Raw genomic sequence first — 24,644 nt, 5'->3', positions numbered from 1 at the left:
ACTTGACTTAATAAATGAATATAAAATAATGGAAGGACACGAAGAGGTCTAAAGAGTTATGAATGTATTGGTTTTTTTAGGAAATTTTTAATTTTAAATATGTAACTTCAAAGAGAATGAAAACATATAAAGTTACATAATCTCCCTTTCTTAATGCTTTCAACACTTAAAAGCCATCAAAACCAAAAAGAAAGACTCCATCTGATGTCAAATGCAGTTAAGCCAGGGCCAAAGGTCAAAAAGAAGGTTAAGTCTCTTAATTTTTTTTTTTTTTTTAAAAGCCATTAACCATATAACTCCTGATTATTAAATTCTCTGAAATCCTTAGAACAGAGAAAGTTGGAAGACAGTCACTGTCACTAAAAACACTCACCTTTACATTGTGCATACTCATGATGTTACCACAGTCATCCATGTACTGTTTCAGATCCTTGTCCTGTCAAAACACCATCAGCATTATTCAGTAAAATTGTGGGCAACAGATTACATGAGTATTATTTATTGTTAGAACTGAAATAATTAATCAGAAAACTGAGTTTTATACAAAAGATGTTCAATGACAAGAACCCCAAAAGCCTGAACATGCAGAAAACTCTGGCTTTCCAGAGGATATAAATACCCATGTTTTCCAGCAACCTGCATCATCTCAGGCAACATTATTTGTTATTGCCTTCTCCTCCATCTTGTGTGTGGCACAGTATTTTATGAAATTGCTATATTCTCCAGTTACATTGGAAGTAAAGAGTTGTTCTCCATCCCTCTTATTAAGCTTATATATTCCAGCATATTATATGAAAAGATCATTAGGTAAAGTTTCCATGAGAAAGTGAAAAGTCTACAATGCAAGAGGCAAGCAAGTGAGATATGTAGTTGTGGATACTTGCTTGAAAAGATTGTTAGAAAAAGATGGAATGTGTTGTTTATACTTTGAAGTATATTTTTTTCCTTAGCTAACTTGCAAGACTTGTGTCATAACAGAAAAACACTGTTTGAATAATAGTGTGATTATCCTTTTTTTACAGTTAACAATTTTGGTACAAGTAGACAGTTTGCTCAGGTAGATCACCACTAACTGCTATTAATGAAACTCTGAAATGATCAGAACAGTACCAATTTACAGCAGTTTAAGAACTCATTTTTGGCTGAATGATTCTAGATGCAGGAGAAAACTGTAACAGTGCCAGTACTTTTAAAAAGAGTACAGAACTTTGTTATGTCTGTGTCACTTAGAAAAAATAAATCAAACGTAATGCTTACTAGTTGTTTAAGCACTTACCAGATACTCGAAAACAAGAGTCAAAGACTTGTCTGTGTGCACAATATCGTGTAATGTAACAATATTTGCATGCTTCAGATCTTTTAATAATGACACTGCAAAAGAGAATTGTAAGTCTAAGATAAACACAAAATACAAGAGCAATAAATGCATTTCTAGCAAGTTCATACAAGTTTTTTAAAAAATTAAAAAGCTATTTTTAAGAACATAATACTCATATAGATTAAGTAAATAAGAAAGGTATTTAATCAAAACACCAAACAGACATTTGAGTAACAAACTGTAAATAATAATAAACTGTATATTATACATTTCAGGCAGCAGTAGTAATTTGGCAAAATGTATTCTGAATCCCTGAAAGTTACTCACTAATAACAGTCTAAATTCAGTATAAAATCTTCCGTTTATAACACTGCATCTGAGAACACAATCACCTCCCCATAAATACATTTGAAACACACTTAATATGTCTAAAATTTTCCTCATCAAAACTAATACCAATTTCATTCATCTCCCATGTAGCCTCTGTATTTCTAAGTACCAACAAGACTTCAGTCAAAAAGAAATCCAGAAGTATCTGAAACTCTAAGAAGTAAAAAAAAAGTTATCACCTTCTCTTATGGCTGTGCATGGCGCTCCCTCTTCATGTTCCAGGCGGATTTCTTTCAGAGCTACCAGGTTCTCTGTCAATTTACTTCTCCCCTTATAAACTGTTGCGTAAGTACCCTACAAAATGGAAAAAGAAGGAAAGTTTTACAAGTTATTCCTTCATTGAAAGAATATAAGAAAGAAAATAAAAACTTTTGTTTGAGGTTCTAATAGGCTTCATTTTGGATATGAATAGTTTTTACATTGTCTTCTTTTGATACATGTAAAGCTACAAAAATATTTTGTAAGCACAGGTCTGAACACACAAGACACAAGGGACATGTATGCTTAACATCTCTGAAAATTACATAGAAAGCTATACACCACATAGCTACCGAAGAAGTCAGATCAGGTAGCATTAAGTTCACTAAGTTCACTGCTGGGATCCGTTTACCCTCTTCAAAGTCTCTATTTGATTAAAACTAGCTCAGGTATCTCTACATTACACTGCAGTTGTTTCCGAAGGCTGCAGACATACTCTTCCATTACTTTTATGAAAACACAGAACTGCTTTTGGTAGCTTCTTGTCTTTGTTACAGATTTCAGAGGAGGTTGGGGGGGGGCTGGAGGGGGATGTGGCCAAAGTTTCCTTTTGGTTGATATAAAGAATGCTGAATATTATGAAGCTTATCTTTCTCAATTTTACTTTTTTTTTTTTTAGACAGTAAGATTCAAAACTCTCAAGGCATGTTACGTAAGGACAAGTCATTCTGACAAAACAGCAAGTAGGTACAACTAATCCCAGCAACTGCAAAGAGGAAGCAACAAGGTTGCAGAAACTGCCCTAGGTTACAGCACAGTACTGTAAGGCTCCACAGAGGGATCTGGACAGGCTGGATCAATGGGCCAAGGGCAATTTTATGAGATTCAACAAGGCTGAGTGCCAGGTCCTGCACCTGGGTCACAACAATCCCATGCAGTGCTACAGGCCTGGGGAAGAGCAGGAAGAGCTGGAAAGCTGCCTGGCAGAAAAGGACCTGGCGACACCCGGTGGAATATGAGCCAGCAGTGTGTCCAGGTGGCCAAGAAGGCCAATGGCATTCTGGCTTGTATCAGAAATAGCGTGGCCAGCAGAACTAGGGAAGTGATCATCCCCCTGTACTCAGCACTGGTGAGGCTGCACCTCGATTACTGTGTTCAGTTTCAGGTCCCTTGCTACAAGAAAGACATTGAGGTGCTGGAGCGTGTCTAAAGAAGGGCAACGAAGCTGGTGAAGGGTCTAGAGAACAAGTCTTATGAGGAGAGGCTGAGGGAATGGGGGTTTTTAGGAAAAATTTCTTCACTGAAAGTGTTGTCAAGCGTTGGAACAGGCTGCCCAGGGAAGTGGTTGAGTCACCACCCCTGGAGGCATTTAAAAGATTTGTAGATGTGGCACTTAGGGACATGTGGTGGACTTGGCATGTTTACAGCTGCCCTCAGTGGCCTTAAAGGTCTTTGCTAACCGAATTGATTCTACGATTCTACATATCTGGTGTTGTCCACTACACTTTGTAAGCAAGTGAGATAACGTACACCCACAACTATGACTTGATAACTACTAGATTAACATTCCTCCAAAGATATGCAATGTTATGTCATGTCTAGTGATCCATCTAACATGTACTAGAGGCAAAATAAAAATTAAATGTGTTTGGAAATTAAAATGTTGCAAATGGAGGACTGGCTGCAATATTCACAGCAGAGATGCCAACCAGCCCTGCTTTCTTCTGCAATGTTCAGTGTGTCCCATTCCAGTGCTCCTTGTCCATTTTTGATCCTGTTGGCCAACCCCAATCAACTTGGACAGGACGGATACCTGGCCCCTCCTGAATTCTACAGTTTCTCTGGAAGACAGAGGCTGAGTGGAGGTAGAAAGATGTACTGCTGCCCTCCCAGAAGGAAAGGTAAACTCAATGTTACATACTTCACTTGGCAGCACCCATCTGGCTGCCCAGCTCAGGTGTGCAGGCTTTTCTACCAGAATATGCAGAGCTACTGCCTGCTCCCTGCAAGTGCTGGCTTCTTGTCCAGCATGAGTGTTCCCTAACACCTAACTCATGGCAGGAGGACACCAGACTTAACTAGTTTTATTACTGAGAGAATAATTTTATCTATCTGCACACAAAGCCAGCCTACAAAGCCAGCCACAGATCATCTGCTAATGGAGTCTTGCTCTTCCCCAGCTCAGTGATGGTTATTCTTTTTTTTTCCCTCCTTATTATATATGCACAGAATATTTGTGTGGTTGTGACATTGTTACACATGTTAAATATGTTTCATTTACTGAAAAGATAAATTCAATGGGTATTTTGAGGGATATGGAGATTTTCAGTTAACATTTATGTAAAGTTTTATATAAGTCATTGTCATCAAGGCACTAATAATTTCAAAAGAAAGCTATACATACCTCTCCAAGCTTTTCTAACTTGATATAGGTTTCCATTTTTCCAAATCCAATTTCTGACTGCAATGAAAATAAATGGAAAAAGCGATCACTAAAACTGAATGCTTTCTTTATACATAACTTAATCAGCAAGTTAAACGTTGTTTCGGAAAAATACCTGATAGTACTTGACCAATCACCACACAATTCTGCTATTTTAAAAATAATTTAGCATATTATGATATAAATGCATCCCGGCATCCAAGCCTAATGCTCAGACTGTTGGCCAGTCTACTGTGTATCCTAGAAGGGCTATATACAGTTACATTTAGACCAAAATCTCACTTTAGCCTACCTCCTACTTAGGTCTTCTCCACTCTTCTGATCTGATTTCTACTAATGAGGTTGTTACAGCTTAAAGCACAGAAGTCATCTCAAACTATTCCATCCTTTCCCTGGCTCAGCATAACCATAGGTTGCTGCTGCTTTCGAAATATTTGTTACATTCAAGATCTTAGCTCCAAGTTTCCTCTCCCATTCTGACCACTCAATGGTTTTCAGTCTAAAACTGCCAGTAAAATCCCTAAACATCGCTCCTCCACAAGCTTCAGCTTTATCTCAACAATTTATGTTTCATAACTTCAAGTCTTTGTGTATTTTACTTGGATCTATTCACCTTCTCTTTTTTTGTCACCGACTTAGTTCTGCAATGCAAGCCAGGAGGGTTTGCCTGACTATATGACAACTTTTTCTGAAGACCATAAGATCACTACTCTTTTCATGTTCAAATCCACTGCTACTCTCACGTTTAATACAGTTATCTCTTATAGTTATTTTCATGTAAGACCGCTGTCAATTATACCAAAGCTTTATACTGTTCTTACAGTGTGAAGAATGCTGAAAGTAGACATGTAAAACACATGAATTTTTAAACAATTTGCAAAGTGCATACAGCCTGTACCCCTGTCATAACCCAAAATCCATAGGCTTCATGGGGTTTTGCTTTACTGACAATTGAACATACATCAAATCAAAAAAGTCAGGTTTTCTCCCTAGCATCACCTCCTCCTTCCAAACATAGACCTCCACTCACTATTTATTTCTAAGGAACAATACTTTGACCCTGGACTGGCTTCAGCACCTACATCCACAAGTCAGAAGACGTTGATTTACTCCTAAAATCTGATGGATATTGAAAGTCGTATATTATTCCATGGTAACACAACGTAACATAAATACTGCTGACTGCATTAAGATTTGACAACAATATAATATGAAGGTATACTAACAGAAGTTGGATTAATACTTAATTTTCAGAACACATGAATGAAAATACACATGAAGTTAAGTGAAAGATCTTGTCTGTAAACACGTTTGACATATCTAAGAAAAAAAATGGGCACATAATTGTGTTAACATTGTATTAAGAGTAATTTTGCTTTATTAAATTAGTGTCAGAATTGAAATGTTTTAAAACTGCATAAGGATACTTTAGCATCAAGCATATTTAGGAGCTTGTTGAAACCAAGCTGTTTATCACAAAATACAAGCAAAGTTCGTATTTGACAACCTTTGTAACTCCAGTGAGATTTTAAACATACCACTGATATAGGTACAATGTTAGTAAAATAAATATTATGTTTCCAGTGCATTTTGACCTACTTAAACAAACATATCTTGAAGTGAGTATTAGATGGTATTAGAATTAAAAAGATAGGCTGCTTAGTTTACAGGGGAAACTAAAGGAGAACTCATAGCCATTGGCCTTGTTATTGCCAGTCTGGAAAACAAAAGTCTGATTTCTAAGAAACCTCAGTGTTATTCATCAAGACTAATAGTATCTTATTTAGACGATAAAATCATACAATAGTTCCTACATACAGAGGACAGATATTCTTCAAGACCTGCCTTTCAATGTGTTTAAGTTTTTAATCACATTTTGGTTGCCTACCACTCATAAGAAAAACTAATTTTTACATTCCTCAAACTAAGATCAATTTCATTTTCCTTCAAAGTACTTTCTGAACTATTTAATTTTATTCTGCAATACACATCTGTCTATCCTGACTTACACACAAACACTGATGCACCATATTTACAGTGTCTTACTTTTGATGTGTGGTGGGTAAGAGTTACATCTATGCTACTGTGCATGCAATACTGTACATGTACACAAAATACAATTACTGTAAAAGCTAATTTTTTTCTTGTATTTCAAAGAAAAACACCAGACCTAAAGTATAACAAGTTGTCACTTGATACTTTTTATAGACTTTTTCCTTTGATTTCTACTAAGCCTTGGAAAGAGACATGCCTTTGAAGGAGAGCACAATATTCATATATTGTAATAAACAGTCTGCTAGCAAGCTTTCAATGACAACCTCAGAATAATGAGTCCTTGAATTTCTTTTTTTTAAAGATTAGTTTGAAATCATGAAAGGACAATGCAGCAAATGCATGCCTGTGTACCACAGACTGCTGGCAGGTTTCATTTCAGACTTTTAAGCCCTGAAAGCATTTTTAAAAGGCAAAACAAAACAACCTTGTGACAGGAAGCTTGATTCCACACACACACCATGTTCATTAAGAGGGCACTGTTTTTCTGTCTGTCTTCTAGAAGGTAAAGAGGAGAGAACTTCAACTTCTCTCAGGGCTCAACATTAAATGAGCAAGGGGATTTAGATATACAGAAAAATACCCCAGCCCCCAAATATTATATTCTGACACTGAAAAGGTTCTGTTGAAAAGGAACTTAACCAGCATCTGAAAAGAGAAGGTCTGGGGAAGTCTTTTCCTCAGTTCAATGCTACGTCAGTAACTAAATGGTTAACGAGCCACAAAATTCTTGCACAAATATTTAAGCTTGCTACATTATTATTACTTCCAGTGCTTTGAATCAAACTCTTCTTCTTTTAATATTGTTCTTGTAAAAGGTGACATGCAGATCAGAGCTTTAGTCTAGCTCGCTAAATTGTATTTTTTCAGGGGAAAAATACATGACAAAGCTCTACCGTTGCTTTGTTATAGACATTATTAATTCACAAAGAATAAAATAAAGATATTTCACACTTAACAAAACTAATTCACTACATGTACTTTCGTATTTATTTTTCAGAGAATAAGCCATTAAATCAAGAAAACAAAGAACAATGAGGATTTCGTAAACCTATCCAGTTTTTCTCTGCAAAGAATTTCTCACCAATGAAATTTGCTCAGGAAGTCAGTAATGGTCTAGCAATTCTTTAAGACCTTAATTAACATCAAGAAAACTGATAGATCAAATTATGATTGAAGCGTAACAATTTTTGTAAAAATAATTTTTTTGGACTATTTTATGGATGTGCATATTTTATATGAGTGTTCAGAATTTCTAGCATTTATACTCTAATTACAGTATAGGAATACTCATTCTGCCATCTCCAAGGAAAGACTTTTTTTTAAAAATAACCCAATAATCTGAAAAGGTATATGTGAATTTATAGATTCAATTTCTTAGGAATCCACATATGCTTTTCAAAAAACTACAACAACAACAAAAAAAATCTATCATCCCAACAGCAATTTTCAGAAAGAAAATTTGTTATCAAACACAAAAAGAACAGTGAAGAGGACCTGCCTTCATATTATGCTGCTTAAGGGCCTTCGTACTATATCACGTGAGAGCCCCAGCCTTGACCTATGACTATGTGGCCTATTTCCTCAAATAGATCATCCCTGCTCTAAAAAGCACAAGGATTTAAGTATGTACTTTGGGAGCTGAGTTTAGCCACCAATTGCAATGGGTCAAGACCTTCACTGAGAAATGACAGGGCCAAGTTTGCAGAAGAAAAAATGAAAGAAAGGGTGAAATTCTTCAATGGATTTTGACAGGTGCACACTGAAATTCTGGACATAAAAGCCAAGGTGTAAATGAAGTTGAATCACACCTATGGTATACAGACATCTGCATTAAATGGAATCTGAAGAACTGAGAGGTTGGTTTAGCATGGCAGATGCATTATACTTACTAGTGATGCTCTACGAGAACGTCGACTCATTGGTTGATCAAACGGAGGGCTGTTAATCTGCAACTTTTCAAGATAGCCATCGGGTATCCTGATGTCAGCAGGCAGGGACAAACGCTTGTTCAAATCCTGCAGTGAATGATTTTAAAAGGAGAAGGGTCAAGTATAATTCAGAATTTCCTGAAAAATCTTTTAACATCTGTAGTGTTAACTGTTACTACAGTGTTGCTATTTAAAACTGAAATATTTATACGAATGAAAAATAAGTAGTTTCACAGAAGTTGTTTTAAAAAACATTCTCTAATAATACTTCAAATTGCTTCAGTAAGAGGTTCAAAAATTCAGTGCTTTACAAACTCATTACTTTAACAAGGGAATGAAGTATTAAAATGTAATTAGTTACATTGTGGATAAATTGTACTGAGTCTACTTGAATACTTATGCATACCTGGAATACCAGAAACTGAGAATTCAGATGCTGGTAGATACATTTCTTTTCATAGAATAATTACATTAGAATAACTAGAGAACTCCACAATTCAAAATTTATCACTCTCCCTTTCTCTGACTACTGAAAGTTAGAAACTTACTTCAACTTTCATTTTTTCAGTCTTACAAAACAGAATCACTTCATTATTGAGCCAAACTACTACAAATGTTAATACATTTTTCTATTTCAAGCTCTTTAGTATACAACCTTTAGAAAATAAAACTGCCATTATATAAACACAGTTTTCCCCACATCAGATTCTGTTTTTCACCAGTAGATTTTTCCAACAACAGGTATAATTTCTAAGACAAGAGGGAAACAAAATTACTTCACCTTTCAATAAACGTGAAAAAAGGTTTTTTTTGGGGGGGGCGGCTGCACATTCTCATAATTTATTTTTAGTTTGGCTTTAATCTCAAACATGCCAGAAAATGAATACCAAATATTCTCTTAAAGCAGCCAGTCACTATCACAGAACTACAAGGGCAGCATAACCAGACTCACAGAAAATGGTAAGTAATTTCCATGACAGCAGTAATTGTTGTTCAGTAAGTTTATTCAAGTAAGGAAAATCACACTCAGCATCAGACTATACAATCCACCTCCCCAGATTCTACCCTGAATTTAAGAGAACATCTCTGGAATCATCACTGTTTTCACACTTTTCTCCTGAAGAGGGAAACTCCAAGTTTCTGCTGGTAGACCTCAGATTTAATCAATACTGACCCGAGGGCAGTAAGCTCTTGATGTTACCCTATTCTGTCTTACCTACCACCTCCAGCTTTGAATTCTGAGCATCCTGAGCTAACCTGAACACTGGCAGCTACATCCCCATTTGGCTCCCCTCAGGCTTGGCCATGTGTTTCTACTCATGTCTTTGCAGCAGCTTTGAACTATTCCAGCATGCTAAATCATCGAGAAACTATCTCAGCAAAGTGCACAGCTTCCTGCCAGCATTGTGCTCTGAACAGGTTCAGTGTTAGGTCAGACAAGCTCACAGCCTGAATACAGGGAAGGGAGGCATCAGGGCAAGGCCAGGAAGCCAGCAGCTAAATTGGATTAGGCTGCCAAAGATCATCAGACTTTTCAGGACTTGAGATCTTGGTGGACAACTTGCTAAGTTGATAATGCATATGAACCACGTACATGCATGATCCGTACACGCACTTGGAGCAACAGCTGAGCAAAAATATCTGTTAAAAATAAATTAAAAAATGAATGCAATTTGGCAATCAGTTGAATTTCAGGTAGGACTGAAGTGCTAATACACATCCCCCAGATGATTGATCTACATGTGTTATTCACTACGGCCACTGGATACAAGCAGAAATTTTTGGAGAGATGACAACAAAGTTTTAACTTCTGGCAGCTGACCCTCCTGTTTTCCTTTCACTCCTCACACCTCCTTAGGTTTACTAACACAAAGTCTGCTAGTTTCTACTTTGGTGCCCAACATCAGCTTCTTTGTGCAACTGGAAAACTCAGTCTGTATTTCTTATTTTGTACAGAATTTTTAAATTGTCTTTAAACAAAAGAAGCACCGGTTCACATTATGGCAGCTTTGACCAATATTTTCAAGTTCAATTAAAACCCAAAAGGATGCCTCAGTTTTGGCAGCTTCCAGTTGCTTTACTAATTTTCAACTTTGGTATTTCAGATTTTTTAAAACACTGGCAATTTTAAAATTGCCTGTGCGGTTTACGGGAGAGTGGAGAAGCTAATTAATTGTAACAGGAGCTAGCAGTAATCCCTACAGTAAACCAGTATTTTCCACTAAAGAATTTTCCTTCTTTTTGACAGGCTCTGTCTGCTACTGCCATTTTTGTAGGAGGCAACTCAAATGTAGTGAAGTTAGTGTCATCTGGAAAGCAAAATGTCTCTCCCCTACTGAAGAGGGCTTCAGATTATTAAATAAATAAATAAATAACCTCTATAATTTATTGCATTCTTCAGAAAATTCAGGTAGCTCATCAAAACAGATTAGTACAAAGCAAAAAGCTCCATGCTGCCTTAAAGAAAACAGCTGGATCATCTCCCTCTAGCAGGAAACCATGGAACTGCTGGAATAAGACAGGGATGACAGGAAGAGGACCTGCAACAGGACCTTCCTATTGTAATCCCAGATCAACAGTGGGACAATACCCCAATTTTCTTTCTTCTGTTGCTCAAGAACATAAAATAAAGCAGAAATTTGACTAATTCCAAGACAGCAGAAGAAAAGAGCAGTGGGATGAGTTTTTCAGTATAACTTCCTGAATGCAGGAGGTATCATCATTATCCTATATACCCTGTGGCAAAATAGCTTCCTTCTATCTATTAACTCCACGGCATTGCAACCTGCTGTAGTGTTCTCTTCTTACTGTCCCATAGCGCTTGTTTCACAATAAGTATTTTAACAAAATCTGTTTATAGATATGCTGAAATCACCAACCACAACTCAATGGCCTCATGAAATACTGAGTGGACTGTTCCCCAGAGCTCTCCAACTCCATGTTCTCTCCTCCCACAGTCCTCATCCTTGGGACAAAGTGGTGCTTCACACCTAGCTTGACAGCCTCGAAGAAACATTTCCAAGCATACAGAGTCCATGGGTATGTAGGAAGAAGGAAGCAAAGGCAGCCTTTAAGGGGTGATGACAATTTGAAAACTACGCCATTAACTGTGCCCAGCACCTACCATCAATAAACACACACCTTTTCAAATGGAGAGGGAGGGAAACAAGTCTAAGATGCTTTACAGCTATTAAGGATTCATTACTTCGGAGTCCAGCTACTGTAAAAACTGGAGGCAAAAATATTTTAGGTACCAGAAAATATTACAATGGCAGCTAGTTGTAATTCTATTACAGAATTCCCCTTCCTTTTTTCTCAAAAGCTCTGCCTTATGCCATTTTTGTAACAGGCAATTGCAAAACCCCCCATGACTTACTTCAGAAATCCATGACATCCTCAGTTCTAGACTGAGCTTAAACTGTAAACTTACATTTGGTGCTCCACAGCGCAGAATACAGATAAGTAAGTACTGATGTAAAGGCCAAAATCTATTCCAGTTTCAGGAGAAAACCCACAAACAATAGTGTACTTCAAGTATACCACAACAAGCTTCACCCCCACCTCCCTGCAATGTCTGTCTTTAAAAAAACAAAAACCAACAAAAACCAACAATGAAAAAACCCAAACCTCACAACACAACCTGAGGGGCAAAAGTAGGCAGAAAATTTTTTCAGGAATGTAATACCTGTTTCTAATATAATTTCTCTACTTACATTTGTAATATAATGGACAATACATGATAGTAAACACTCTTTTTTTTCCCCCTCAAAAAATGTGTGTTTAGTGCTGGAAGCCTAAATTTTTGTCATGTTGTAAATTAAATCAAAACACTATCCATTCTCCTTCTTAGAGCTATAGAAAGTTTCTTTTCTGAGAGGAAAACATAATGATTTCATGGAAACTGCAGCAGGTACTTTATAGATTTTTCCTCCTAACAATCTACACTACTATTCTACTTGCAATACTCATGCATATTTGGCTCTGTTGAAATGTTAACCAAGCCAAAACTTCTTCTTTAAAACCATGTATTAAAATTGTTACCTACCAGTCGGAAGCCTTTTACGACACCAATATTTGCAAGATATATATATAAAGTTACACATATAGAGTCATGTATATAAAGTCTTAATTGTATTATAATTACCCTTTACCTAACTGCCTAAAATAGGCAAAACTAAAGAAAGACATTTAGGTTGCAAACCCAAATACCTGAAAGATAGAATTATTATGTTTGTTTGCCTGTACTACCTTAATTCTTCCCAGTTTTTGCAATAATTGAAGCAACCACCTCTTGGGAAAAGAAAGTAGTCATAATTAAATGCTATACAGCAACATAAAAGGGGATTCATAAGACATGCATGAGAGACACAAGCACAACATTTCCTAGTGGCTAAATAGAAAAACTGGAAACTGAAATTGCAAGCTTGATACAGTTGAAAAACCTAGTTAATTTAACTGAGATTATGTTAAAAAGAAAAGCAGGAGTCCTACCATACACCAATCAATTTTGAGCCTTGAGTGTTCAAGACCAGGCAGTCTGCTGACACTCAGGCAACCTGTTCAGCTGACACCAGCAAAAGACATTCCCCTGCTGTGGTCTGGGACTTACTCCCCTGCTGTGGGCTGGCCCCAGCAAACAGCCAAGCCCGCACCCAGCTGAGTGCGGTGCCTGCTCCCTGCTCCTGTGGAATGCAGAGAAGACAGAAGGATGGTGAGGAGACTTGTGGGTGGAGGTAATGACAGTTTAATTGGGAAAGCAAATCTGTGTGCCCAAGCAGAGTGGAAAAACGGATTGATTCACTGTTTTCCCTCAGCAAGCAGGTGTCCATGTGCCTCCTGGAAAGCTGGGCCTCAGCATGCCCAACGGTGGCTCGGGAAGTGGAAGACAAATGCCATAGCCACCCATGTCCTCCTTTCTTCCCTGCTTTTATCACCAAGCAACATGTCAGATGGTAGAGAATAGCCCTTTGGCCAGTTTGGGTCAGCTGTCAAGCCCAAGGGAAGCAACCCATTTCCTCGCTGGTGCTGAAGAGCCTTTGTGGAGAGGCTGGCCTTAGCATACGAAAGCCAGAGTTGCATGTTAGGCACAATCGCCATCTCTGCTCCCTCACGCTGCTAGTGCAGACATCCCATGGCAATCTTGCTATTGCTGCTTCAGCAGCAACAGAACCTGCTCTTCCAAACCCCATGGCTTGCTGCTCTTTTGGCAGGATGCTAGGCTAGAATACAAGCAACAGTAGGAAACAGCGATTTATGAGAATTTTTAATTCTCTTAAACATCTGTGGAATTCTGTGAAACAATGAAAATGACACTTTCTGGACAGAGGACTTTGTCCACACTGATTTCAATGACCAACTGAATCTAACGACATGTTAAGGTTTCTCAGAAAAAAGTAGTAAAAGAACAAGGAAAACAACTGAAACCAAGACACTTTTTAGAATGGAAATTATTAGCAGGCTGTTAAAAATGCAGGCTGTTACAAGATCCTGCCACTATGCTGTTTAAAGAAGTAATAAGGAAGCACGTAAAATTAATGGCAGGACTGATAATCTTCCCTACACCCTTTAATTTTCTGAGCTTGTCAACACTACAAAGTTAAATGTCCATTTTTAACACTAATTGATTTTGCATGCCTTTATGGATCTTTAAAATCTGTTTCATTTTTTAAAGGTAGTAAATTAGAGTCGCTATGTTATCTTATGTATCCTTTTTTAAACATAACAGGTGTATAAGTGGTGTACACAGACCCTCAACTATGCATAGGGAATCTGGGAGCATTCCTTTGTAACTCTTAACACGGTTGACTGGAATGCAAAACCTTAGCTTTCAGGGACAACAAAGTACCTCAGGTAAAACAATCTTTTGCAATAAAATAGATCAGCGTTCAGTAAACACAATACTGTTAAATGCTCAAATGGCTACAGTTAACTGTATGTTGCTTAATGAGCTGTTTTTGGATTCAGAATATATTCTGGAGAACATATTCAGACACCATTTGCTTTGCTAGTGTAATCAGAATGCTTGTGACGTTCCCCCCCTCCTGCTACAACTTAAAAGCATATTTTCTATCTTCATGTGCAATGCTTATTCTCAGTCTTGCTTTATTACTGGTATTACTAGCAGAGAAAAGCACACTATTTTTATAATTTGCCTGAAATAAGAATCATATTTGTCCTATTCTTCTTGATGGCAGGTAAACACGTAAGCACGCATGACACTAACATAATCTTTTCTGTGGACATAAACTACCACAACTTGTGCTTGTCTTTACCATCTATACTTAATGGTATGATAGAAGATGTTGTCTACCACCAACTACTTACACTTGGGTACAAGAAAAGGAGGCAAGTGTTTCAACTTAAATCCTGCAGGTCCTGTGAGCTAAGTAATTCAACATTAGGTAAACAAACATGTCCTACAATTAAAAAAACCCAACAAAACCAAAACCAGACCACCTCCTGCTTTTCACACATACTTGGAAGTAAAAAACAAAAATCCTGACATTTTTATTTCTTTACTTCTGGTCCCCTTTTGGATGGCCCAAAATACCGTTGCAAATACCAGCTTCTTGACTTGCTACCCACAGTAAACCATTCACACGAGTTTAATACTGGAATTTTGTTACCACATTCTGTTTTTCACATCTGACTCTCAAACAACTCTATTCCTTCGCTGTCTATCCTCTTCTTATCCCGTTTTCCGTAATACAAACTCACCTGCTATTCCTCTTTCTAATTGCTTGACTTAGCCCATATAATACTCTTTAGTGCCATAGCATGACACTTCTCAGAAAGTCTCATTCCTGTTAAGCAGATCCATTTTCACTTCTCTTAAACACTGTCAAAAAAAGTAAATTTTTCCACAGAATGAACTTATTCTTATTTGTCAAAGCAACACTGTTAACTTTTTGCACTTTAAACCAGGTATTAAAATCAACAACTTCTGTTTTTCCTTAAATCACCATTTATTTTTTGCCAAGATGCACTACACACTTCAGTAAATTTCACTGAAGTGAAATAAAGATGATTCTAACTCAGGATACAGAATATTTGAACTCTACATGTTAAAACTGCTATAAAAAGAAGTGATTTGAAATAATCACACCTTTTAGTCTGTCTTCTGATTACTCAAGTCATTAAGTCTTTGACTTATATAGCACATTTAGACAATAAACACTAATATTTTTCACAAAACATAACAACAATAATCAAAAATAAAAAAATAACCAGAAAATTGCCCCGGGGAAGGATTTGTTGAGGTGTTCCTGAGTCCAATTTTCACTATGCTACAAAAAAACAGAAAAAGAAAAACTAAGGCTTACTTTTATTGTTATCCTTTAACAAACGTGCCAATTTGCAGACTCTTTCTTTCTTGCTACAGTAGCAAAAATAAATGTTTCTCAAATCTATTGGGCTACACCTGCCATCGATCTTTCAATTGCCAGGTTGTTTCAGGCTGCTACTGCACTCAACTGCAGCAAGAGAAGATAGATTCGGGCTTCTGCCAGTGAAGCAGTAGGAGGAAAAAAAAAAAAAAAAAAAAAAGGGCAATCCTGTAGTACCAAACAAGAAGTCAGAAAAACTGGAAAGGAAAACCATGACAGCATCAGTCTCAGTTCACTATTACCTGAATGTTTCATTCAGCTAATCTAACAGCTGACTACCTCCAAACCTGGTATTTCATTGCCTGTGGCCAGATGTTCCCATTGCTTTTTGGAGGAGAATGGGCTCTAAGAGAATGATGCAGTGATGCGGTGTAAGAAAATCAACTGGCAGAAAACTAGTCCTTCAAAACAAAGTGAGTAATTATCCGCTGATGCAAGTTTAGGAGCCAAGAGGAGAAGGAAGCTGGCTCTGTCAGGAGCAGGTAGTCAGTGGATGACAGAAACTATATTGCCAAGCTGCATCATTATATACCAATCCGATGCTTTGATTCTTCAAGGTACATTTCCAGACCAACCATTACTTAAGGTATGCACTTACCATATGGCAGCAGACAAGCCTTCCATCTCTCCCTGAAATTTTAGCTTATCTTTAAAGAGTTAACATTGTTAAATACCATCAATAAAATTTTGTTACAGCCTTGCAAAGAAAAAGAATTGTTCTTCTAATTCTACAGACATTGGTCTCAGAGCCCAAACAATCCACTATAGATCAAATAAAAAAGCTTTGCTCTCTTGTGTAAGCATCAGTCTGAACTAGCCTTCTCACCAGTTTTAGTGAGCACCAGCAAGACATGTCAGCTGCAACCACAAGCTGTTCACTAATAAGTCACAGTGCTTTTGTTCACTGGAGAATGCTCAGTGAGATCTAAAATGCTACATCATATAACCTCTGTGCAACACAGTTCAACTTCATGACATGTTTACTGTAAAAATAATAAAATCCACTTCTTACAATACTCTTTCCTTGCATATTTTAAATAAAAACATGTGTTATGTGCTAGTTCATGATACACAAAGCAAACAGATTAACTGAAAAACACTTGCTTATGCCAATGAGAATTTAAACATTCTAATATGCAACCTTATATGCATGTACTTACTGTACCATACTAGTATCAAATACCATGTGGAGTTTTTTCTGAAGTTTGCCCTATCAAATTTCAGTGCGTTTTTGTCAAATGACAGTTCGCACAGTTGAAGCCAACTGAATCCTCTATAGAATTATGACATACAACAAGACTGTATGCAAGACTGCTAGAGGCAAAAGCAAATAGAAAAAAGCTCACCTCCAAGTCAGAGATTATATTTACAATCTTGTTGTTTGGTTACAGTCTTTGCTGGTTCTTGAAGCAAAACACCAGCATGCACATCCATCAGAAGAAACCTGTAGCATCCTCACAGCATTCTATTTTAACACCTTTATAAATAAGCCTTGATTACTGTAACCAAAAAGACTATTTTAACAGCTGGGGTGAGTTAGCTGCACCAGTTTTCCTTATAAGTATATAAAACCATAATCATTTCCCCACTCAACTGACAAATGTAACTAATTTCATTGTGATGCAAAAAGTGCATTATTTTCTGCCTTCTGCAGAATGGTTTACACCTGAATACTGTATTTTCACTTTATACTTGAATGCTGTTATTTTACTGAAAACATTAAATCACAATTAATCAATTACTATTCTGTTAAATTTGAGGAAAGGGTCATCAAAGAACATTTTCTTCTGTTAGAAGCAATAATGAAAATACAATCTCAAGACCCATCTACTCCAAAGGATCACTGCTACCTCTCACTCTATAAATCCACGCTGGTTTTCAGCCAGTCTACTGAAATGCAACACAATTTAAGAAAGAATCAGTTTTAAGCACTGAATCAGATGACTCTTTATATTTGGGACAGAAATGACACAAAACATGGAATTCATTCATCAATTAAATAAAGATGTTTTTTCCAACATGCTAATCTAATCAACTACACAAAGTACTCTCAGGGATTTTATATGAGATTGAGTCCACAGGCTATTCCAGACCCAGAAGAAATACCAATGACTACAGATACTACATGTTCTCTGCCCTCTCCTCAACATAAACATAGTTTGTCAGATTTCATGTTGAGATGCTACGTAAAGACAAGGAGCCAAGTGTAATCAGTGATATACTAACATTATTAAGAATTCTAAGGTTTAATCTCTATTTTAGGACTAGGAGACACATTTTCCAGCACATCTATCAGCAATCAACAAAGCAAGGCCTTTACTGCCAGTAGGTCAAGAAAGTTACCGCCAAAATCTACAGTAGCTATGCCCACTCAAATAAAAATACATAGTATTTTTAAAAAAAAAACAGAAACCAGAAGTGCATGCAGATAGCTTTGTTTTTATTTACTTTAGCACAATGAAAAATTTATGAAATCTTCCCAGTATCTTTTCAGTAATATTTGTAACAATCAGTATTTTTTAACCCACAAAATTAGAATTATACGTCAATAGGATTTTTTCATGTAACCAGTTAAAAATACAAATTCTGAACAATTTCTTCCTCGAAATACTTTTACAAGAATTTTTATTTCATGGATGTGCTGCTTAGACTATTGACTAGCTGAATAAAACCTGCTCTTTCATTCTTTAAAAAAAAAAAAACAAAAACCACAGGCAGTTTTTTATTTACTTCGTATCTCCCAGCAGTTTTAAAGTAAAAGGCTGAAACTGTTCAGCACAAATACAGTATTCAGAAACTGCATTCCAGGAACTTCTATTCACAACCGATGAAACCAAAACAAATACATGTGACATAAAGCCAGTTTTGAAAAATCTGAGGAAAAATGAAACTCAAATGTGAGATATTACTTCATCAAGTGTATAAATACACAGGAAATTTGTGACAAATTATGCCAGAAATACTTCTTGGGTGGTTGTTATTATTTTATTCCATCTGAGAGAGCTTGTAAGGAAGTGAACTTAGAGAGTATAAGGAAGAATAAGAAAAATAATAACCACCGTAAAAAGATTGTGTCTGATTTTGTTTGTCTGGCTAAATTATCACCTAACAAGATAGCACTCTGTGGCATTAGCCACAACATAAACCCTGCTGAAATCCAGGGTCTGATGGCTGACTCAGTGGTAGGTGCTGGGCAGTAACAGATGCTAATAAAGCAAGCTCTGCCTCATTTACTACTACATCTTCCTGATTCTTCAACATGGATTTCTGTACGTTTTCATCAGTTTCTGTAACAGAGTAGTAGGAGAATGTGCCCAAAAGAAAAATGTAGCATAAGTTTATCAGTTTACAAGAAGAATGAGGTGGAGGGGAACGAACTGGAAAAAATACCATGAGAAACAGAATGTATCACTGCAAAACTGGAAACTTGGACCCTTAAAACAGTTCTATGTAACTTTAATTACTAACATGAACCATTTACATTCACACAAAGCTGCAAGTTCTAAAGGGAAAGTCCCACGAAGAAACTGGGTAATTCAAACTTAAACCAACTTCTTGAATATGAAAACTCGAAATCTGACCTTCCTGGACAGGACAGTGAGGCAGCAGGGCAGGGTATGAAACTGCACCCAAATATGGACTTCTCATCTACTGCATTTCAGTGATTACTAGAGATGTGTTTTGTAGATGGCTAAAGACATCCAATATGATAGCTGACTACTCTTAAATGGAACTTAAAAAGAAAGCCAAGTTATGAAAAAGCAAATCCAAGAAAGCAGATATTCCATCCTTACAGAAAGGGTACTGCCTAGTACGCTAACTTTTCTAAGGGAAGTAGCATTTGCAAGTGGAATGCAAGAACTTTAGCACCAGGATTACAAAGGTTCCTAACAGAAGGGCAAAAAGCATCAATTGCTGATAACAGACAGTTACCCCTAGAATATCCATTAAAAGGCAGGTTAAAGAAGTCTGTCTGTTATCCTGGCTGAAATTATTTTTCTTGTTGCAGTATTTTTTTTTTCTGTAGAAGAAATGAGAGTCTGCTAATCAAATAGATCAAAAGGAGGTCCATCAGTTTCAACAAAACCACACTAGTAATTTAGAACATACACTTGTGTTTTTAGAAGAGCATTTCAAAAACATCAAGCTTCACATGAACTTGAAGCAGGAGTTTACAAAAATAATAGCATATTTCCTAGAGTAACCTTGCAAAAGGTTGAGACAGCATGACTGAATGGAGATAATACAGCAACGACTGAAAAATCAAAAAAAGTCTTGATAGTATTCGGCTCCAATTTTTTTCTGTCTAGTACTGAAATCTTCTGGTAGGCGACCACATGCTTAGGTTCACAGAACAAACAATCAGGAGAAAAGCTACGCATTCTCAGGAAGTGCAGAGAAGAAAATTAGACAAAATCCAGTAAATAAGATAGGAAGAGTTACACAGCTGCCAAGCACAAAAGGATGGGGAAAGGAAGAACCTCTGCTCAGAGAAGGCATCGTATAGTAATGCCTGCTGGGGAGCCAAGGGAGTCCCTCGAGCAGCAAGAGATGTAGGGCTGAATGCTCAGGCTGTCTTTGATGCAGTGCTTCCTGCATCCAAAACTAATGACAGGAGAAAATGCTGCACTTCTAACTGAAAGCCTGGGTCAGTGCTGCCACCCAGTCTGCTGTTCAAGAATTTAAACAACTGAACGCAGCAAGAGTGTCCTATTTGTACACATGAGGACCTAAGAACCACATTTTAACCTGAAGCCGACAAACAGAAAATCTTAGTGCCTCATCAGTTGAAACATCAATTAATTCTGTGGGTTTCTCTCCAGAGAAGGTACGCTTGCCCAGCTGGACCAGCAGCAGATCGAGTTACTCAGGCTGTGTCAAGACCCCTGAACCAGTCACACCCCTGATAAAGGGTGGAGCTCACCAAAAACCTATTTCTCATCTACGTTCTTTCTTTCTGAAGGTGACCAGTACAACGCACATATGACTACAGGATCACTTCATAGCCTTTGTATTTCTCTCTGTTTAGCTAAAAGCACTAACCCTGCAGTTAATCCTCCCAGGGGAGAATTATACCCTATAGCAGTGTGGTAGGAGCAGCCTATCTGGAACACGCTCCTCTCACTAATGTGACAGTCGGACGGATAAGAACTGTTTCTCAGGATAAAATATCTGGGAAACAGGCTGGTGAACAGTGGGTTATGGCCCTCTGCCAGTTCACATGCGAAGATATCTTACAGACCTTGGACTTCTGGGAAAGGGAAACAGATGTTTCATTTTCACAGACTGTATCCCCCCTATTTTTTATCCACCACAGTTCTTAATGAAGCATTCACTACCCAGCACACAGGCACAGGGCCCCAAGTGAACATTTATGGCTTGAAACATGAATTTATATTAATGCATTACTGCCCATGACTTCTTTTACAGCAAATCAAAGTGAAAATGCTTTAAGCTGTAACTCCATCATCTGGAGAAGTGTTTCTCATTACATGATGAAAGCACCTACACTTAAAATACAGACACACATGTATTCATTCTCAGGTTGTATTGCTTCTGGTGCTTGAAAAAATTATTCCATACATCTATTTTGATGAAAAGTTTTACTGATTTACTAAATAATCATTAATATTAGTGTGAGATTAATAGGCATTTTAATTAAAACCTAATAGCTGTTTGAAGCCAAATTCCTCACACAATAGATGATCACACCTACTGTCAGCATGGTTCCTGAATGAGGGGAAGGAAGGATTAAAAAAAAAAAACAAACCAAAAAAAACCCCAATCTGCTTTATGGACCATTTGTAGCCTGTGGATTACAGGCAAAATAAACTTATTCTAAGCAACACAATGAGATTCTGGTATGTTCTTTTTGTTTTCTAAGCACACGATAACAATGAACAATCATGCAAAAAAAAAAAATTCTAGTCCCACAACTGCAGTGTTATTGAATTCAGAAGCAAATGCCTATCATTTCACCGTGTAACAGTCATGCTGGCCTAAATTTTATGTCATTTGGGGGGGGAAGACAGATTGAAAGCTGATCTCTCTATGGCTGCTACTGTGGGTGGAAAGTTTTCACTCCAGCAGACTTTTACTGCAGAAGAGGATTCCTTCTCATTGCAGTATTACCACTTTATATCTAAAATGCTTCCTATTTAGGTTACATTGCAGTATGACCATTTCCTATCTAAACCAGGTCAATTTAAGGTTATGAAATTTCAGCTTTCTATTGCTATGGAGATTCTGCTGCAATACACACATTTTCTAGTTGCATCTCCATTGTCTATTTGGCACTTCTCTATCTTCCAGGATATTTCTACATGAAAATTTTAGAAAGATCAAGTTTTCTTTCCCAACAAAATCTTTCATATACTCTGGACTTCATATACATCTGTCTGCTCTTTGTCAATGTTACAATTTTATTTGTAGCTCTGAATTACTTAACGATTACACAGAAAGTAGCTTTATTATCTGATTGACTGCAGTAGGGATGGGCACTAAGACTCAAAATGTGTATTCTAATGTACAAAGCATCCCAGGAACACTAATACTGGTAATTAGCACTTTGATTACAGTCTGCATGTTTTTAGCAACCATTTAAAAAAACTGGTTGGGTTTTTTGATGGGCTGCTAATTTTCAGAATTCTAGAGGAAGTTCAAGCTAAGCATGAAAAATTTGATTATATACACAAAGTTCTTACAAGTAAAAAGGACTGTTCCAAGGTTTCAGCTTTACCCAATTAGTTACCTTCAAAACAAATCAGGACTTCTGTCAATTCGACAGAGAGAAACAAGCACATATAACCAAGAAATTATGTACAAAAATATTACAAATACCATGGATATTGGTCAAACTAAACACAAGAATGCATACAGTCAGTGTGACAGGCACGTTCATCTTAATGCGGAGGAACGAGGAACATTGCCTTATTGACTTCCCAACTTTGTATATTTAATCAAATACAATCTACAATGGATTTCAAGTGTGACTAATGACTTCAGCAGACTACAGCAAAAACATACTATCACACACATACTAATTTACTCCAACCTGTATGTATAGCATACAGCTATAACTCATCCTAAATGACTATAAATGGAATATGGCATCAGGCTACCCAATGATGTCTAAAGATGACAGATCACTACAAACCAGCAAAATAAAACTGAAATAACAGAAACTCACTACACAATAAAATTGTTTCTTGCTCTTTATATAAGCAAATTACTACTATTGAACCAGAGAGTTCCATGGCACAGATCACCCAAGGCATGTAGGCAACATTTGGTACAAGAGGCGACCATTATTTGGTTCCCTCCAAGGCCAAGGAAGCAAGTGATTCCATTCCATGAACAGCAAAACCAGTAAGACCTGATTTTCTATGGATGTACATCTTGAGACTCATATGTGGATACATATGTTTAATAAAGGCTCCATCTTTCCTAGCAGTGGATGCATTAGCAATCTCTGCAGAGCTTTTTTCACAGAAATTAATAGAAAATTAGCGTCTGAGATTTCTATCCATCTGTCAAAACTGACAGAAAATGACCCAGGGGAAAAATAGGAGGAGGGAAAGACAGGCAGACGATGTAATCACTTAAGGCCTTTTCACTTAGGAAACTTGAAAGTCAACCGAAAAGATTATTAGAAAGGTATTTTAATGAAACTTACAAAGATCGTTATAGTTTTTTTCCTCTGGAATGCACAAATGGGTAAAACCCCCACCTACTCTACTACAAAGCTCTTCTAAGAAGTAAACTTAAGTCAGCCAAAAATATCTCTCAATGACAGCATTTTTAAAATTCAGAAGTGAGAGTGTTTGCAGACATTAACGTGAAACCTTACTGGAAAAGTCACTATATCAATACTGAAGCGATTTGGAGGAAACATTGCAGTTCTCACAGAATATACATGAATAGCTGGCAAAAAATTAGTGCTCTCATTGACTGAGCCAGTCAATGAAGAAATAATGTTAATTTCAAAAATCAGAAACAAGCTTTTGAAGTTTGGAGAAAAATGAGAAAAATTAGCATCGGATAAACAAAACATATAAAAGCTTCCCAAAGCCTCTTAAACAGTAATACTAGAATTGTTTCACAATTAAAGAGGTCAATGAAAAGATGCCTGTATTTAACATCTTCCAAAAAATGACACAGGAATTTCCTGAATTTTAATGACTATTCCTGAGTTCTTTTGTAATTTCTTTTGCAGTTGCTTGAATCCTAATCTAAAAGAGAATCCTTTAATGATTCTTAGCCCTCTTCGGGAGACTTGACAAATCTCCATTTCAGTTTGTTAACTGCATTATGTATCATTAATTTCCTTAGTCCTTTTGTGTTCTAAATGTACATTTAAACATGCAGAGGAAACAGACAATGAACAAAAAGTAAATAATCCTTTTAAATAATTTCCTTGATTTTTATTTTCTCCAGCATACATTCTGATGTGCAAGTTTTCACAATGATTTTTTCCCCTTAATTTAAGCATCCCACATAAATTGATAGACCCACCTTCCTTCTCCGAAGTAAATAGTTTAACAGGCTTTAGATCAAACCTGAGATTAACATACAAATTTAGAAATCTGAGGATAAAACCCCCCAGGCACAAGAAATGATATAAATAATTAATGCAGCTAATTCACAAGTTCTTGGAATCATATCAGCATTACATGCTTGGAGTCTTGGAATTCCAAGCATAACGGAATGCCTCACAAATAAAGAATTTTTGGCATGTACACCCTACTGTAAATTATCCAGATCTGTTTCCCCAATTCTGTATTTGATATCAGGCTTTGAATGAAGATTTAAAATCTTACAAATTATTGGTAATTGGCATATTGGTATGTGTGCTATAAAGCAACTACAAAATTTTTCATGATTCTGTAACAAAGGCATCATTGTAACTGTAACTTTTACACACTCAA

The 24,644-nt window shown here is 36.8% G+C and overlaps 1 protein-coding gene across 6 annotated transcripts in view; it reads right to left on the bottom strand.

Moving 5' to 3' along the window:
- CDK17 (cyclin dependent kinase 17) overlaps positions 1–24,644 on the bottom strand; it is a 96,529-nt gene that overhangs the window by 10,971 nt on the left and 60,914 nt on the right. For all 6 annotated transcript variants that reach the window (XM_074827010.1, XM_074827009.1, XM_074827012.1 and 3 more), the window contains 5 exons: positions 8,294–8,419; positions 4,311–4,367; positions 1,888–2,002; positions 1,277–1,371; positions 374–436 (listed from right to left, as the gene is read on the bottom strand). In XM_074827010.1, coding sequence (XP_074683111.1) covers positions 374–436; positions 1,277–1,371; positions 1,888–2,002; positions 4,311–4,367; positions 8,294–8,419 — 456 coding nt within the window. The remainder of the gene's footprint in view (positions 1–373; positions 437–1,276; positions 1,372–1,887; positions 2,003–4,310; positions 4,368–8,293; positions 8,420–24,644) is intronic.

The sequence above is a fragment of the Strix aluco genome, chromosome 5 (assembly GCF_031877795.1).
Source record: "Strix aluco isolate bStrAlu1 chromosome 5, bStrAlu1.hap1, whole genome shotgun sequence".
Classification (NCBI taxonomy): domain Eukaryota; kingdom Metazoa; phylum Chordata; class Aves; order Strigiformes; family Strigidae; genus Strix; species Strix aluco.
Note: the sequence above shows the minus strand (reverse complement) of the source record. Positions and strands in the feature narration are given on the sequence as shown.